This window comes from Microcebus murinus, chromosome 6 (genome assembly GCF_040939455.1).
Source record: "Microcebus murinus isolate Inina chromosome 6, M.murinus_Inina_mat1.0, whole genome shotgun sequence".
In the NCBI taxonomy this organism is placed as follows: domain Eukaryota; kingdom Metazoa; phylum Chordata; class Mammalia; order Primates; family Cheirogaleidae; genus Microcebus; species Microcebus murinus.
This window is the reverse complement of record NC_134109.1, coordinates 91,590,439-91,609,370: the sequence shown is the minus strand read 5'-3', so window position 1 is coordinate 91,609,370 and position 18,932 is coordinate 91,590,439. Positions and strand designations below refer to the sequence as shown.

General features: G+C 34.0%; 1 protein-coding gene across 1 annotated transcript in view; it reads right to left on the bottom strand.

Moving 5' to 3' along the window:
• UNC13C (unc-13 homolog C) overlaps nt 1-18,932 on the bottom strand; it is a 493,476-nt gene that overhangs the window by 111,194 nt on the left and 363,350 nt on the right. The window contains exons 19-20 of the mRNA XM_076004387.1: nt 4,351-4,477; nt 546-642 (exon numbers count right to left, since the gene is read on the bottom strand). Of these exons, the coding sequence (XP_075860502.1) occupies nt 546-642; nt 4,351-4,477 (224 nt within the window). The remainder of the gene's footprint in view (nt 1-545; nt 643-4,350; nt 4,478-18,932) is intronic.

The window sequence follows — 18,932 nt, the reverse complement described above, 5'->3', positions numbered from 1 at the left end:
CCATTTACCTTCATTTCCCAGTAACAAAATGCTTACTCACTTTAAAATCATTCACCTCCTTTTCTGGAAAGTGTAGTGGAACTAATATCCTGGGCCAACCTACTGCTGATTGGTTTTTCCACTGTTGAATTGAGGGACTGGTTCTTTCATATTTCTCCTTCCTCATGGTCATTAGAATAGCTTAACAAGCTGGCTGTGGCTCAAGACTTTGAGAGATGCTTTAGAAGGACTGGGAGGCTACCTGCTCCTAATCTAGAAATCTCAGAAATGTTACAGGACAACACAGAAGTTTTGTACAAGCTTGGGGAACTTGTAGATTCAGACCAATTTGAGAAGGAAAGAAGAATCTTGGGACAAATGGATGATTGATTTTTTTTTAATTTAAGCAATTCTCTACAGTTCTAACCAGCCCTTTGAAATCATGTTTTAAACTTATTTTGGTCATGATGGAATCAAAACAAAATCACATTAGTAACAATAAGCCTAACCATTTCTATTAGCTTAAAAGCAAGTAATGTGACTGAATTGTGGCAATTTAAACTCACTCCATCTTTTTTGTCTCTTCCCAGTGCTCCATGAAGGAACTCCATTGATACATCTTCATTTTCATCTAGCCACTGCATGACAAAAGGTTCAAACCACCTAAAAAAATTAATCATGTTAGATATCACAAAGGACATCGCTGCATATAATTCACAGAAATGCTGCTATTTCTTATATGAATGTAATCCAGGATCAAAAATCTCCTTTCCTTCCCCTATTCCAGTTTTGCTTCTTCAGAGACCTTTACCTTCACTTCATCAAATATCCCCCTCTCTTTTTACCTTCAATCTTCACCTCTTTCTTGCCTCTTCCCATGCTGCCTCAAACATGCTTCCCTTTGATTTTTTAATTATGATCTACAGTATATCTGCAATTGGGTTTTGTAAATGATCTAAGTTTCAAAGTTCTTTATTGTACATGGATGCCCACATCAGGCACTACTTATTTAGAACACCATCCATTGAGTTGGCATTGAGTTGGCATTTTGATTCAAATCCAGTAATGACATTGTGCAGGTCTGTCTCTGGACTATTTTGTTTCTTTGACTTACTTGTCATGAACCAATGCAACGCTCTTATATAATATTAGTAAATCTTGATAGCTAATAGGGTCGTTCTCTGGCTTTTTAAACTTCCTCTTCAACACTGCCTTGGTATTGTCTGCCTTTGCATTTCTTTTTATTTTATTTTTATTTATTTATTTTTTTGAGACAGAGTCTCACTTTTGTTGCCCAGGCTAGAGTGAGTGCCGTGGCGTCAGCCTAGCTCACAGCAACCTCAAACTCCTGGGCTCAAGCGATCCTCCTGCCTCAGCCTCCCGAGTAGCTGGGACTACAGGCATGTGCCACCATGCCCAGCTAATTTTTTGTATATATACTTTTAGTTGGTCAATTAATTTCTTTCTATTTTTAGTAGAGACGGGGTCTCGCTCAGGCTGGTTTCGAACTCCTGACCTCGAGCAATCCGCCCACCTCGGCCTCCCAGAGTGCTAGGATTACAGGCGTGAGCCACCGTGCCCGGCCATGCCTTTGCATTTCTATATGCATTTTTGAATGAACTTGTCTATTTGCACAGTTACCTTCTGGAATTTTTATGGGATTACATTAAATCTGTAGGCCAAGGCAGTAAATAAGTAGTGCCTGATGTGGGCATCCATGTGGAATTTTGATTTAATTTGCTATTTTCAAAGTTTTTCTGATAATTACTTTTATTATTGATTTTCTTTTTTCTTTCATATGAATGAAATTAAACCTATGAATTTTCCTCCACTTCCTGTTGTAGTTGAATTCCACAAGTTTCAATGTGCCACATTTTATTATTACTTTAGTTCAAAATATTTTATAATTTTCATTGTGATTTCTTTTTTGATTCATGAGTTACTTAGAATATTCTGCTTAATTTATGTATCTGGTGATTTTGTAGTTATCTTCTTGGAGTTGATTTCTGTCTTAATTCCACAGTGGTCTAAGAATATATAATACATATTTTCAATTGTTTAAAATTTATTAGACTTGTTTTATGGCCCAATACATGGCTATTTTGGTAATGTACCATGTGCATCTAGCAACAATATATATTTAATCACTGTAAGTTATAAATTGTATGTAGGATATATATGTGTGTGTGTGTAAACAATGTCTGTGAAAAATTATGGAACCTCTAGATGATCAGATACAGATATATAGGTATAGATACCTGTATAGATAGATAGACATTTTCAAATGTGTTATTTATATTGTTTAAACTTTTTATTCTTAAATATATTATTGTTTAAACTTATTATTTTTTTGTCTGATTCTCCAATACATTGCTGAAGAAGTGTAATCCGCAAATAGTTGTTCAATCCTGTTGCATGGTAATCCTTAATTTTTTTGTGAATTATACATTGTTCATGAAAAATTATGGATCTTTGGTTGATTATGTCCTCCAGAGAGGATTTAAATTTTTTCTTGGAGACAGAACGCAGGGAGATCACCGTGATCTAGACAAGGCTGAGTTTTAGGCTGGTCTGTTTCTAGTTTGCCCTTTTTCTAGAACAGAACTCTTCAAAGATCTTACCTAAGAGCCTAGATCATGTACAATGTCCCTTTTTTCTTAAAAAGCCTTGACCTCCAACTTTTGTCCCTCTAGCACTGTGAGACTATTAATGCCTCTACTTAGTTTTAAATCCCTTAGTGTCTACTTTCTACTTGTTTGTTTCTGCCTCCATCTCTACATGTGGACAGATTAGGAATCAGAAAATACCACAAGGGGAAACTGCCTGCAAGGTGTTGTGCTCCTATCTCTGTAGTTTCCTTTTCTCTGGGATCTTGGTCTCACAATTCCAAGCTACCTTTGATCACTGATATTTCATTAACATGAATTTATTTTAAATATTTTTAATTTTTAATTAATAAAATTGTATATATTTGCCATGTACAACATATTGTTTTGAAATATGTATACATTGCAGAATGGCTAAATTGAGTTAATTAACAGATGTATTACCTCACATACTTATTTTTAATGGTGAGAACACAGAAAATCTATTGTCTTAGCAACTTTTAAGGATATATTAACAAAGATAGTCACCATGTTGTACAATAGGTCTCTTGAACTTATTCCTTCTAATTGAAATTTTGTATCCTTTGACCAACATCTCTCCAACACTCCCTGCCCAAGATAGCCATCTATCTTGTCCCACTATCCCATTCCTTATTATATACTTCCGCAAGAAAAGTTATATTAAAGAGCTATTCTATCTCCTCGTTACATTGCTTATTACCTTCTAAATCTCTTCTCTGTCATTTCCAACTCCAGAAATGCCTGATGAATGTGGTGCAAGCTTCACAGCATTTATTTACAATAATCTGGTTCTAAACTACTTTTTGTATATTATTTTTTAAAATATTACTTTCTACTAATTTTGTAAAAATACCCTATACCCCATTGGAATAACCCTGTTTCCCATAGATGAGAGCCAATATATTCCTACCTCCATAATTCTACTCATAACTCTTGTTTTCATCTTAATGCTTTTCTCCCTTCTCTTGCCATAACCTTGCCTATTTTTTTAAAGTCTATATCAAGAGCTATTCCATTTATGAATATTATGTCGAGTCCCCCAAACAGGGGTAATGTCTCTCTTTTGTGAAACTCTATTGCACATATTTAATTTTGCCTTCTTTATCATCCTTTTCAAACTTATAAATATCTCCTGGAGTATAAGCTCCTTTCAGGGTGGGGTCTTTATCTTATTCACTACTGCACTACAGCACTTGGCACAAAGCCTGACATATGGAAGTCTCCCTTCAATAGAACAAAATAGAATTCAAATACATATCAAATATGGAGTATTACATGTGTGACTGTGTGATTACAAATGAGTTTCACAGAGACATATTTATGAAAAAGTTACCTGTTAAATAATGATTTCTATTTTAGAAATATAAATTTCTAAGACAGTTACAAGTTTGAGTCAAAGGGAAAATCTGACTATATAGATCAACATACAAGCACCTCATTTTAAAAAATCTGCCTTCTAGCACTTTTACAGAAAACAGTATGATCATGTGAGCTATATGCTATTATATATTTCTTTGTCTTTGATTTGAATATCCAAGTAAGGCAAACTGGAAAAATGCAACACAATTCAATTAAGTATGCTTCCCGAAGACATGCAAATCTTTAAAATGTTAATTTTATAACAGAAATTTCTGCATTCAAACAAAGACTATGTGAAGAGATTTTAGTGCTACACCATTCAGGTGTAATTTTATGGGGCTGTGAATTGAGAACTGGGGGTGTGCGTATGAAAATCGCTACTTACAAGGAGTATTCAGGAACAGCATCCTTGAAGGCAGGAAGTTCTCGCACATACTCATTATAAAACCATTTCACTTTGAAATGCAAATTCATATAATCGGTACTTTTGCATAACCGCTGCTTTTCATGTTCTATAACAGATAAAATCATACATTTAATAAAGCTTGGTTTGCCAACAATGCTTCTGTGTTCCAATCTACTTTCATTAGTAGCATTTCTAAAAGGAAAGAAATAGTAGATTAGCAGTAAAGGCGTAATGAATTGCTAAAAGCTGACCTAAATTTTACAAAATGCAAAGAAAATTACAGGTCCTACATAGAACAGGTCAAGGAGTAATACAAAATAACTTGAATGTTCTAATGTGTTTTACTGGGAAAAGTGAGAAGTCTGATGGAGTTAAGGAGTAATAACATACTAAAATTTTTCTATTTATCTGCAAACTTTCATATTTTGACTACTTTTAGTTTGATGCGAAGTGACAAAAAGAATTAAAATTCTAAGCATGGATAAAACATGAATTAGGAGCCATAATCACCAATTAATACTGGAAATATGAATGAGTAGGTCATATTTCTGGCCTAGATATTTACCACTTAAAGAATTAAGGTAGTTGAAAAGGAAAGGAAATATCTCCAACTTCTAAGCCATATGATTTTGTCTTTACTTTTCAAGTTTAGCTAAAATTATTAATATTTTTCACTCTGTGGATTTTTTTTATATTTCTTTAGCAGGATTTCCTAATATGTGGCATTTTTTCACTCTTGCTCATAAAGTATAGCTTAAAACAGTTATTGTGATCCAGACATATAGTACTTGGGAATGGAGACAATAATAATCTTATTGAACGTGTTTATCTCTGCTTTGTCCCCCAGAATTTTGGCCAATTCTGGTTTTAACTATGAACACAACCAAACCCAAAATATCCCTAGCTATATTCAGAATGAAAGTCCTCTCTTAGAAGTTCTGCTTGAGGTCTGTGAGTCTCCTAAGGCTTTTGATGTATAGGAGAAACATCCTATATTTTATATTCCAGGTGAAATTCTAAAAATACTAATTGAAGCAATTAGATTATTATAAATACATTGAAGACATCCCTGCTTTTCAAAGCCGGACTATAGAGGGACTTAAATTCCAATGGTATGACTGTGCACGGTGGCTCATGCCTGTAATCCTAGCACTCTGGGAGGCCAAGGAGGAAGGATCACTCAATGTCAGGAGTTGGAGACCAGCCTGAGGAAGAGCGAGACCCTGTCTCTACTAAAAATAGAAAGAAATTAATTGGCCAACTAAAAATATATAGAGAAAAAATTAGCCGGGCATGGTGGCACATGCCTGTAGTCCCAGCTACTCGGGAGCCTGAGGCAGCAGGATTGCTTGAGCCCAAGAGTTTGAGGTTGCTGTAAGCTAGGCTAATGCCACGTCACTCTAGTCTGGGCAACAGAATGAGACTTTGTCTCTAAATAAATAAATACATAAATAAAATAAAATAAAATTCCCAATGGTAAACACAAGAGAGCATACAACCCTAAATCAAATATTTTCAAATTATCAGAAAAATGATTAATTTAAGACAATTTGTAGAACCAAGTGGGGGGGGAGGGGGCCACATACAGATATGTGCTCACACAGAAACAACAGTAATAAACTAGTTCTTCTAGGCCAAACTCCCAAACACAATTATGAGCAAGACGATGTTCTGCTTGAGCTCTGGGATCCGTACATTCACAGTGCTTAACATATCACCAGTACAGACTCAAAAATTAAATGGCTCTCAGGCTCCTCTATCACGTGAGACCCACACTCCCTGCCAGCACAGAGTAAGCTGGAATGCTAAACACCTGTTCTCCTCACTACCACCACCTGCTCTTACGATTAACCCCCTCCATGCCCCAGAGTAATATTTTGGACCATCTTTTGTCCTATGTCTTAGAAACAAAAGGTGACTGTGTCCAAATGCTACCAAGGTTTGCAGGTGGTGCCATTGCTGACAACAGAAACAGATTCTACTTCGAAGTATGGGGAGAAGCTGTGGAAGCACTTGGGCAAGAGAAAGGGCAAACGAATTAACTTCCCAGATTCTTCCTTTGGGTAGCAGAAATGAAATAGATAGATACAATAAATTATTGTATGATAAAGTATCATTTTCAAGTATTAACAAGCATCCATTTTCTTACTTTTGTTTGGATCCAATTTATATTTCTGAAGGTACTTGGGAATTAAAACAGATACACATGATGGCTGGGAACTATTTTACATACTAAATAATTCATATTACTTTTCAGTTGTATATGTGTACTTCTAGATGTACTTTATGTGAAGCCTGATACTGATTCTTTGCCAACTAGATGGCCATTGAATGCTAGAATTGTCAGTAGCTTTATTTTATTTTTTAAATCTAGATACATGAGATTTAATTAATTGGATTTTATCTTCATTCAAATGATTTACTTAAAAATTATATCAAATAATAATTTTTATTTTTCCTTCATTTCTATAAATATTTTTGGAAATTTTAATTTCTTTCTTTCTTTCTTTCTTTTTGAAACAGAGTCTCACTTTGTTGCCCAGGCTAGAGTGAGTGCCATGGCGTCAGCCTAGCTCACAGAAACCTCAATCTCCTAGGCTCAAGCATCCTCCTGCCTCAGCCTCCCGAGTAGCTGGGACTACAGGCATGTGCCACCATGCCCAGCTAATTTTTTCTATATATATTAGTTGGCTAATTAATTTCTTTCTATTTATAGTAGAGGTGGGGGGTCTCACTCTTGCTCAGGCTGTTTTCGAACTCCTGACCTCGAGCAATCCGCCTGCCTCGGCCTCCCAGAGTGCTAGGATTACAGGAGTGAGTCACCACGCCCGGCAAATTTTTTGGAAATTTTAGAAGAAAATAACTTTCTAAAAACTATATGTGAACTATATCTGGGAATACATATGGATATAATTTTTAATTTCAACTTTTGTTATTTTAAATTTAAATTACAGCCTTTTATAAAATATATATTCAAGTCATATCTGTTTTGAATATGACATTTTATTTTTTAATTCTTTAAATATTAAGACCGTGTAAACTGAGATTGGGTAGAAAAAGGAAATGTGTAAATAGAATTCAGGAAAGAAAAAGTACTGAAGAGAAAATAGAAATAGAAAAAAATTCAAAGTGAAGGAGTGCTTAAATTTTTAAAACAGAAAAAAAATGAAAGACAGCAGACATCATGTGACTCAGGAAAGTTTTTATTGTCACCATTTTAAATGGAACACAAAATATTTGAAAATGTTGATTATAACTGCATAATTAATGATTTTGCTGCAATAAAGATGAGAAAGTGTATTTTCTGGAAGAAAAATATGATTTATCTTTATTTAAACACCAAATATTACTAATCTAAGCATAACACCTAGATACACATATTGATAACTAAATTTTCACTTTGACCATTTTTTTTAACTTTTAGTATATAAAACATAGCTCCTATTAAACACAAGTTTTATCATGTCAGTATGAAGGTATATTTTTTGAGGTAGGGAGATAGAATATATTTTATTTAAGAGTTTACTAGCTTGATTGATAAATTATAAATATTTAGATCTATATTATATAGGTCTTCATGGATGTTCTTGGCTCTGAAATGTTAGTAATGAGCTTGACTTAATGTGTTACCTCTTCCAAGAGTATTTGCACATTCACAGAATCCCACAGGGAAGAGAAACCCAGTTTCATTTTATACCAAAAATGTTTATTGAGTGTGTATCTTGTGCTGGCTCATGTGTGAGGCATTGGAGATATAAAGATGGCCACATGTTCTTTGATCTGAAGTTCAGGGAGCTTAAGGAGGAAGAATGACATATTAACAGTTAACACAATGTGGCAAGTGCCATGACTTACAGAAAGTATAAGGTGTTGTGGATTCTTGGAGGAGATGAATTTAGCCCAACTTTGTGCTAGAAGCCAACAATTAAGTAACAAATGATTTTCTGATAGTGATAGTAAAGTTTAGTGCCTGGAGAGGAGCTTATGTCAGAAGAAACATATCACATAAAACAAGATTTATTTTTCTTATTTAAATGGGATGCTATTTAAGATGTATGTGTGTCTCCCATGAATTTACATAACTATGTTTCCAATTAAAACCTTGGGCTTTCTCCTCCTCTCTACTCATGTTTTTAAGTATTTTGGTGGTAAGTTTGGTCACATCCTGAATTTCTGCGGTGCCACAAAAGGAAAGGGTTCACCCATCCCTGACCCTTACAATTCAGTAGCCTCTACACTCTGGAAAACAGGTAAAAGTCAGCTGTGGACAGCGTCCTAATGGGTTTTTCTGGCAGGACATTTAGGTCATTTGCTCAACTCATTTGCACTTCACTTCTTCATAACTGCAGTTGTTCTTTCCCCCTTATTTAGCTGTTTTGGTCAGAATTTGCAGACCTGCCCAAACTCATCCTTCTGGACTCTGCCAAAGCTTCCTGCATTGCTGCAGTCCCTTCATTCATTCCTGCTGTCCTCACAGTTCCAAAAAGGAAACACTTTTATGTGTCTAATTTGCTATAGCCACACACTGGCAAGTCGCTGCTTCTTCCTCACCTCCAACTCTCCCCATTGAGGATGGATATGGGCAAGAGATGGGAAACACACCCCTGACCATCCGACAAGATAAAATCTGGTTTTGATCTTGTCTATGGACTATCCATTTTAGTTCTTAAGAATGTGCCTGGTATGATAACTCAAAACTATCAGGAGTTTCATCAGCCCCTTTGCTGAAAAAAAAAATCATAGAAGAATTAGTGGTAATAATTTCCTCCTTCCTGAACTGCTTGTGAGCCCCTAGGAATTAGTTTCTATCCCTCTAAAGCTGTGTTTCTCTCATGTACTATCAACGAACATTTACTGTTCTCTGTGAACAGAAACAGATCCACTTATCTGTTTTTACGTTCTGCCAGTTCAACAAAAGAGTAATTGACATCTTTCCATGCCTGATGCACTTCAGATGATTTAACAGGAGTTTTTCAGTTTCTTGAGTTAATTGATGAGGTAGGTCTGATCTTGAGGACAGTGCAAACTAAAATGAAAGGAAGGGTGTGCTCCTGTAAAAGGAGATCCACATGTGATGTTTGTCCTCAAACAGCAAATGTCAAATATGAACTTTTGTTTGTTTTTTTTTTCCCCCCACAGTGACTTGTAGTACTGAAATCACCAGGAGTCTCAGTATTTGTGGCAGGTTTAACTAACTGGTTACCAAACCATGTCCTTTTCCTCCCAAGTATATAACCAAATGACCCGTCCCAGCCTTCCTTGCCACGTGACTAAATTTTGGGCTTTGTTGTATCACAAAAAGGTTTTCAAAGGTTGAGAGCCACTTATTAACTATCATCCATACTACTCAGCTTTCTAACTTCCTGCCTCTGTTTATATATATATATATATGCATGTTTTCAGGCTGTTTCCTTGCTTTGTTGGAACTATATCAGTGTAAGTACCTCTATGTAAGACTACCGCACTATGAATTAATGCACTATTACATAGGAAACCCCTTAATCAAATTTGTTAAGTTCATGTTAAGAAAAAAGTATGTAAGCTCTGAATGAAGGAGTAATCATAAAAGTAAAGTACATAGGCTTTCTGGATAGACTAATATCCTTTGTTGCCTTCTTGTTAGCCTTATTCTATACTTGTGGGATCTCGGTTACATTCTGGGTGGTTATTGCCACTTAAATGCTTCTGTGAAAAGAGAGCTGTTTTTCTTCCAAAATCCATGTGTCTGTTTTGCTTATGTGTTCATATATTCCTTCCATAATGGCTAACCGCATATTATATAGGAGATATTTCAAATAAACAATAAGTACAATTATGTACTAACTACTGCCTACCAAATTATCAATGTAACAGACTATCATATCAAATTCAAAAGAATACTTCAAATTATCATTATTTCTACTTGAATTATCTTCTACTTAGTAGTAGACTACATTCACAAAATTGCATCAATCTCATATAATGTGAATGACTCTTAGGATTTATTTAGCCATCAATCCTCCTACATTTTTAATTTTGGCAACAAAAATTCAACTAGCTCATTACATTTACGAAATAAAACAATTTAATTAGTTTTCCAAGCTGCAGTATGATAATTTTATACAAAATTTAATCTTTGAATTTCAATGAGAAATATGAATATTTTACTACCAGAATAAAAATGCTTAATTAAAAATGTACCAAAAAAAAGCTTGGCAATTTGGAAGAATCTGACTATTTTCTTTTAGATGGCATTTACCAGTGCTTACTTGGAAGGAATTTTTTTTTTCATAAAGTTAGTGTTTATGCATGAGGTTTTAAGTAGAATGCAGAAGTGTATAATTATGTTTTGGTTCACATGATAACGATGGTAACCACTTACCCTAGTCGCATGGCAAAAGCACATTTTCTGTTGTTATCACAGTGTCATTTTTCAGTCTTTAATTTGTGCTATCATTTTATTCCATAAATACTCTGTTTTATCCTATAGCTCATAGCATATAATTTTGCTAAGACTACCTTCAGCATCCCTCTCCATAATCTGAAAGCCTGCTCTGTTTCTAATAGGTGCTGATATGTGGTATGGAAGGTCTGGAAAGAGTATCAGATAAAAATCCAGTTTTGGGGTCCAATATTTATGATGTTTTGCTAGATATTATGTGCTCACAAACACAAAACTTACACCCAGAAACTCTGGTGCTAAAATAATACATACAAGACTATATAGATACATAAACACATATATATTTTTCCAAGGTAATTATAAATTCATATTAAATATTTATAGATGGGGATCATGGGTTCTTTTTCATACACCGAGGAGACTAAGCTATATAATTAGAAATTTTTTTAAAAAGTAGAATAAAAGTTACTATTTTCAATTTTAGAGAAGCTTTATAAAGGTTTATATAATGTCAGCACATCTTTGAAGGTGAGAAATCACCTAAAATTATGGCTGCCAAAAGTAAGCCAGGATATTAACAAGGTAAAAGCTTGGAGTAATAAAATAATAAAATAATAAATGACTATACATAATATGTTAGGAAAAATAATTTTGACCCATGATGTGAATCTTCCAGAGAGAAAAAATTGACAAAAAGAAAAGATTAGTCATAATTATAATTATGGTAATCAAATTTCTTAAGCATCAATGACTACAGAGGCACAAGTATAGTTAATTTTTGTAGGGTAAGAAAGAAGATAGAGAAGGTTCTTTCACAACATATTTCTGATAATAAAATCTTAGAAAAATATCACAAAAAGGCCCAGAAATTTAATAAAATATTGCCTTACTTTATGACCACTAAGACTGAAGCCAGAAGAAGCAGTACCCTTGAGAGAGTAGCAGTTGGCAATTCTGTTCATAATTACAACCGAGCTCTTAGCAGAAGCCCAGAATGAATCCAGGTTCCCTGGGTTCATTAAGCTAAGAATGATGTGGAGTTAGACATACCTCATAGATGCACTCTCTCAGATATCTACTTAGAATTCTGGTCTAGATCTACAACACACAAGGCTAGACCGGTGTGTTTAGAGTAGGGAATCACTCCAGAGTATGACTTGGAAGAATGCTGTGTGATTTGTTTGAGCCATAGACCTTAGAAAATCAGGAAGTAGTAGAAAGGCAGGTCTACATAATCTGGTGCAATGAATAGAGATGAATAGTTATAAAGAAAAATAGGATAAGCAAGGAAAGTGTGTTTTAAAGAAAAACAACAGATGCAGACAATAGTCTGGAATATACTGGTAAAATATAGGCACTCAAAGAAGCTATTGGCATTCACTGACAAATCATGGAACAAGGATATTAAAAAAGAAACAAACCAAGCTCCACTTACTTTGTATTTTTACCTAGAATCCCAACAATAGATGTAGTACAGAATATTTCCATGAGAATTAGAACTGGGGACTAAAATGTGGATTTTATTCATTTGTATAACATGTTTATTGATTATCTACTATGAACCAGATACTGTTCTATGTTCAGAGAATACAGCAAAGAGGAAGACAGAGTGTTGCTCCCACCATGGAGCTTATAACAGTCAGAAGAGGCAGACAATAAAAACCATTCAATACAATGTGAAATAGTGGTACGTGTTCTAGGAAAAAAAACCCAAAAAACATAGGGTAAGGGAGTAAATAAGGAAAAAGGAGTGTCTTTTTCAATAGAGTGCCCAAGGATGTTCTCTAATGAGATGATATGAGAGCAAAACGGAATGAAGTCAGAAAGCAAACCATGCAGCCATCTCCTGAAAGAGCATTTCAAGCAGAGAACATAGCAAGCGAAGTGGCCCTCAAGCAAAAAAAAGCATGCTGGACTAGTTCAAAGATATGCAAGGAGGCCAGTGTGGCTAAAGCAGAGTGAGCGAGGGAGAGAATGTTAAGTTCTGAGTTCAGAGTGGAGCCAGGACTGGGTCACATAGGATCTTGTAACCCACAATAAAGACATTGTGGAATTCTAATAGTTATAAAATAACACTGGATGATTTTGGTCTAATTTACACTTGTAATATATCACTTTGGTTGTTGTCTGGAGAATAGACTATAGGGATCAAAAAGGGTACATAGAAGGCCACTGCAGTAAGAAAAACAATGGATTGGGGAGCTTGGACTTGGGTGGTAACTGAGATGATCCATGGTGAGAGTTGTGAGGCCTGAGGTCTAATCTTGGTTCAGTGTCTTTCCATTCCATAGCTTTGCCTCTCACCTCTCCCCTTGCTAAATAAACTAAAGACAGAAATGGCAACTTATTGAAATATTGTACCCCCATACTACCTTGTTTGCTTAGAACCATAGATGGATGAGTGGATGGATAAAAGAATATGAAGGTTATAGCCAACATTTTTGCCATGTCCCTTTCCCCATTTTCTCCTCAGTCATACTGAGGAGGCAGTGGGTCATCGATCAGAATGATCAACATTGAACTTGGTACACAAGTTTGCTGGTTTGTAGCTTGCTGTGGGGGAAAGGCATTGCTGTGTCTTAAAAGACTCAATTTTCTGTGTTAAAATAAAAGATTCTGTTTATGTCAGTAAGTTTATTAAGAATTGTCAAGATACAAAAAAATAATTTCTCCCATAATGCAGAGCTCATATAAATCACTCAGAAATAATGATGTGTTTCTCAGAAGTTTATACCATATATTGCAAAATCATTACTTACGGTTTTTTATTAAAAGACTCAAATCTTTATGGATTTCACTTCTTGTAATTTCCTGTACATTTCCTTATTACTTATTTAACTATAACCTGTACTTGAGATCCCTTTTTAGGAAAAAATTGATTTCTATCAATTATTTACAGCATACCAAAACAAAGAGCAGGGATTTGCCTTTTTGGTAGATTTCAAAGCTATTTTTTCATTAGCTTTCTGAGCTTGCCATCACCTCTTTGTTACTTACAAAGGAAATGGAACTAAGTCATGAAGATAAGGTGAAAAATTGTTCACGTTGTTTATATTTTGACTGGAAGTAATTAAAATATTCTAACTATTTGATTACTTTAAAATTTATTATTGGTAGAAGTGGTTATTTTCTTACTTTATTTATAATCTGTTTGTTGAATAAGTATAAGTTATTTTCTCTGTATGACTATTTTAGCTGTAACATGTTAGGCTTCATCTGAGGTTTTTAAAATAATATCTGAATAGGAGACCTAATATAGCATGTCTCAATTTTACTCTGAAAATACTTACGTAGACACAGAAAGACACAAATACTTACATGCCCACTGGAAAGTAAAAGTGATCAATAAGCATGGCCAGAATTTAGGAGGGATTAAAAAAGAAACCTGAATCTATAAAACTGCAATACATGATCTACTCGGATGCATTCTGAGCATTTAACAGCATGTTCCACATTACTGTCCTGACTCCCTCTCCATGCCTTTTGTCTTCCTGCCAACCTCTTTCCCACGTTTGTTACTTTCCAGGTTTGAGTGTGCAGAAGAGAAAACTATACAGCTAATCCTCAGCTGCCCAGGTGTGGTTTCTTTAGGGCAGCTAGAGTTCTGATTCATAATCCTCCCAACTCTCCGCTGTATCATTTAATGTGTGAGCAGTCATGGATGACCACTGACAGAAAATAACTGGCTAGGAAATAAGTGTGCTGTGTGTGTATGCATGTGCCTTCTGTGAATATGTGTGCTTCTGTTGGTGAAAGGTCTTGGGAGAGTGAGAGAAAGAAATGCCAGTGGCATTTTGAATCTTAAGGAGTATGGTTCTCACGATTAAAATGACCTTAACATCTTATGTAATGGCAAAGACAAAGAATAAGTAATGTGGAAAAAACAGTCTGGTGCTTATGAAAAGAAATTAAGAATAAAGGAAAAGAGACTTAATCTGAATTATTTAGAATAGTGATTTGTGAAATTGAGTCTGAGCTTGTTAAATTGCAGATTTTTGACCTTTACTCTCCAAGATTCAGTCTGAAATGAGGTGGAACCATTTTACTAAAATATATTTATAAAAATATAAGCATTCAGGTGAATCTGATGCAAGTGATTGGGGTTGCATATTTTGAGAGACCCTGTCACCAAAGTTAGGACAAATCTCTGAAAAATTCACTCAAGGGGTAAAAGATATGATTAATTAAATGCTGGAAAAGCTGTAAGAAGATATCTTACTTTTTCTGAAATAGGAATATAGGAAAATAAAAAGAAGTGACTTAGATAATAAGATTATTAATTATGGCAGAGTTGCAGCTCTAATATTCAGTATATCATAAAACTAATATTCAGTATAAAATTAAAATTGGATAAGGCTTAAAACTACCTAAATTTTTGTAGCACTTCTGACAAATGGTTAATTTTCTTAATATTTATAGAAATTTATAAATTAATAACAGCTAATAAACCAGTTTGTTAAAAAGTTAAATGATAGAGGAAATGGAAAAATTCCTGAACACATAGAAGCTATCAAGATCAAAAGAGGAAGAAACAGAAAACCTTAACAGACCAGTAATGAGTAATGAGAACTATTCAGTGATAAAACATCTCTGAACAAAGAAAAACACAGAACTGGATAGCTTAACTGCTGAATACTACCAAACCTATAAAGAAGAACTAATGTCAATTCTTCTCAAACTATTCCAAAGATTTGAAGAGGAGGGTATTCCTCCTAACTCATTGTAAGAGGCCAGTCTTATCCTGATACCAAAATCAGAAATGGGCACGACAAAATAAAACAAAACAAAACCACACACACAAAATCTATAGGCAACTATTTCTGATGAACTGCAAAATCCTCTAGAAAATACTAGCAAACCACATCCAACAACACATCAAAAAAGTAACACACCATGATCAAGTGAGATTCATCCCCAGGATGCAAGGATAATACAACATACACACATCAATAAGTGAGAAAGAATGAAACACAAAAACCATATGATCATCTCAGTAGACACAGGAAATACATTTGGTAAAATTTAACATCCCTTCATGATAAAAACTCACAACATATTTTACAAAGAAAGAACATATCTTAATATAATAAAAACCATATATGACAAACATACAGCTAACATCACACAAAATAAGAAAAAGCTGCATATAACATGATTTTATATATAGGAAAACCTACAGACTCCACCAAAAAACTTCTTAGAACTGATTAATGACCTTAGTAAAATTGCCGGATACAAAATAAGCATACAAAACCCAGTAGCATGCATATATGTGTGTATATACACACGCACACACACACACACACACACACAATAATGAACTAGCTAAAAAAGAAATCAAGAAATCAATCCCATTTACAATAGCTATGAAAATATGAAATAACTAAGAATAAACTTAACCAAGGAGGTGCAGACCTTTATAACACAAACGACAAAGTACTGATGAAAGAAATTGAAGGGGACACAAATAAATGGAAAGACATACCATGCTCATGGACTAGAACAATTAATGTTATTAAAATGATCATACTATCCAAAGAAATCTACAGGTACAATGCAATCCCTGTCAAAATACCAATGACACTCTTCACAGAATTAGAAAACACAATCTTAAAATTCATGTGGAAGCACAAAAGACTTCAAATAGCCAAAGAAATCCTGCATAAAAAGAACAAATCAGTAGGTATCACACTATCTGACTTCAAAATATACTACAAAGCTATAGAAACCAAAACAACATGGTATTGGTATGAAAACAGACACATAGACCAATGGAACAGAATAGAGAACCCAGAAATATATCCATGTATTTACAGCCAATTCAATTTTGACAAAGGCATGAAGAACATACATTAGTGAAAAGGCACCCTCTCCAATAAATGGCGCTGGGAAAACTGGATATCAATGTGCAGAAGAATGAAAGCAGACCTATACCTCAGATCAAATATAAAAATCAACTCAAGATGGATTAAGACTTAAACATAAGACCCAAAACTATAAAACTGCTAGAAAAACCAGAGGAAACACTTTAGGACATTGATATAGGCAAAGATTTTATGGCTAAAACTTCAAAAGTGCAGGCAACACAAAGAAAAACACAAATAAAAATAGACTAATGGGAATATATTAAACTAAAAAGTTTCTGTACTGCAAAGGAAATATTCAACTGACTGAAGAGAAAACCTGTATAATGGGAGAAAATATTTTCAAACTATTCATCCAACAAGGCACTAATATATAAAATATGCCAGGACTCAAACAACTCTATAGCCAAAAAAATAAAAAAATAAAAAACAAATAAAAGTAAAAAACACAAATAATTCCATTAAAAAGTAGGTAAAGAATTTGAATAGGTATTTCTCAAAAGAAGACATAGAAATGTCCAACAGGTATATGGAAAAAGTGCTAAACATCACTAATGATCAGAGAAGTGCAAATCAAAACCACAATGAGATACTATCTCACCCTAGTTAGAATGGCTATTATTAGAAAGACAAAAATAATACATCCTGGTAAAGATATAGGGAAAAGGTAATTGTTATACACTGTTGGTGGGAATGTAAATTAGTAGAGCCATTATGGAAAACAGTATGAAGTTTTCTTAAAGAAACTAAAACTAGAACTACCATATGTTCTAGCAATCCCATCACTAGGTATTTATAAAAAAAAAAAAAGTTAAGATTATCAAAGAAACACCTGAACCCCCATGTTTATTATATTATAGCACTATTCATAATGGGCAAGATATGAAGTCAACTTAAATGTTCATGGATAGATAAATGAATGGACAAAGAAAATGTGATACACACACACACACACACACACACACACACACACACACACTGGAATATTATTCAGTCTTAAAAAAAATGGAAATCCTACCTTCAGTGAAAACATGGATGAACTTTGAGGACATTATGTTAAATGAAATAAGCCAGACACAGAAAATTACATACTTCATGATTTCACTTATATGTAGAACATCAAGTAAACTTGAATTCATAATAGCAGAAAGTAGAATGGTGGTTATTAGGGTTTGGTGGGGGAGGGAGATATTAGTTAAAGAGTTAAAACCTTCAGTTACAAGATAGATAAGTACTGTAGACCTAACATTCTGCATGGTGACTATAGTTGACAATACTGTATTATACATTTTAAATTTTCTAAGAGAGTAGATTTGAAGTGTTCTCACCACAGAAATGCAAAAATGTCAGATGATGGGTATGTTAACTAACTTGATTGCTGTAATCATTTTGCAATGTATACATAAGCCAAAATATCACCTTGTATACCATAACATATACAATTTTTATTTGTCAATCTTACCTCAATAAAACTAGAACAAAAACTGTTCTATATTTTAAAAGGATGTTTCTAAGAATGCCAAAAAAAGTAGCAAGGTACAGAAGAGCTTGAGTGGTTTATTACCACTTTTGTAAAAAAGAAAATGACATATATATACATATATGTAAATGTTTAGACTGTTTCTGAAAATACATAAGAAACTGGAACCAGCAACCATCTTTGGGAAAAAGCCTAGTGAGGTATGGAAGAGAAACTTTTCACAGAATATTCTTTTGTACTAATTGATTGTTTTAACCATATATGTATGTATTACATCTTCAAAAACCAATATCTTAGAGGCTATGAGATAAGTAAGCAACATTTGTAGAGTCACAAAAGGAAAATTTGCAGAGACTGAAGAATTATGTATTCAGTCATATTTCTTGGCAGGAAAGCAAGGAACTTAGAGCTAAACTGGCTTCAGTAATAATCACACAAAGGTATGAAATTTTTGGTTCTTTCCTTCCTAAAGCTTAAAAATGATACCATTTTATCATTAATCATTATTTTTTATTACAGAAGTAAACCTATTAATTAGACACAAGGAGCTTCTCTGTTAAAGCCTCTTTCCCCCTCAAATCAGGATTATACCAGATTCAGAAGTCCAATTAAACAGGAATTATAAACTTTTTAAAAGAATGAGAAAACTACCATCTATCTATGCGAAGATAAAAGATTGGACAGAAAAATCCAAAGGTTATTGTATTTATCTCTGGATAGTTCCTCTATGTACTTTAAATAAACACATTTTAATAAGAAATATTTTTCATGTTAAATGATGAGTGAATACCCTTCAAGATATTGCTCTATGAAGGTATCTATCTATAAACAAATA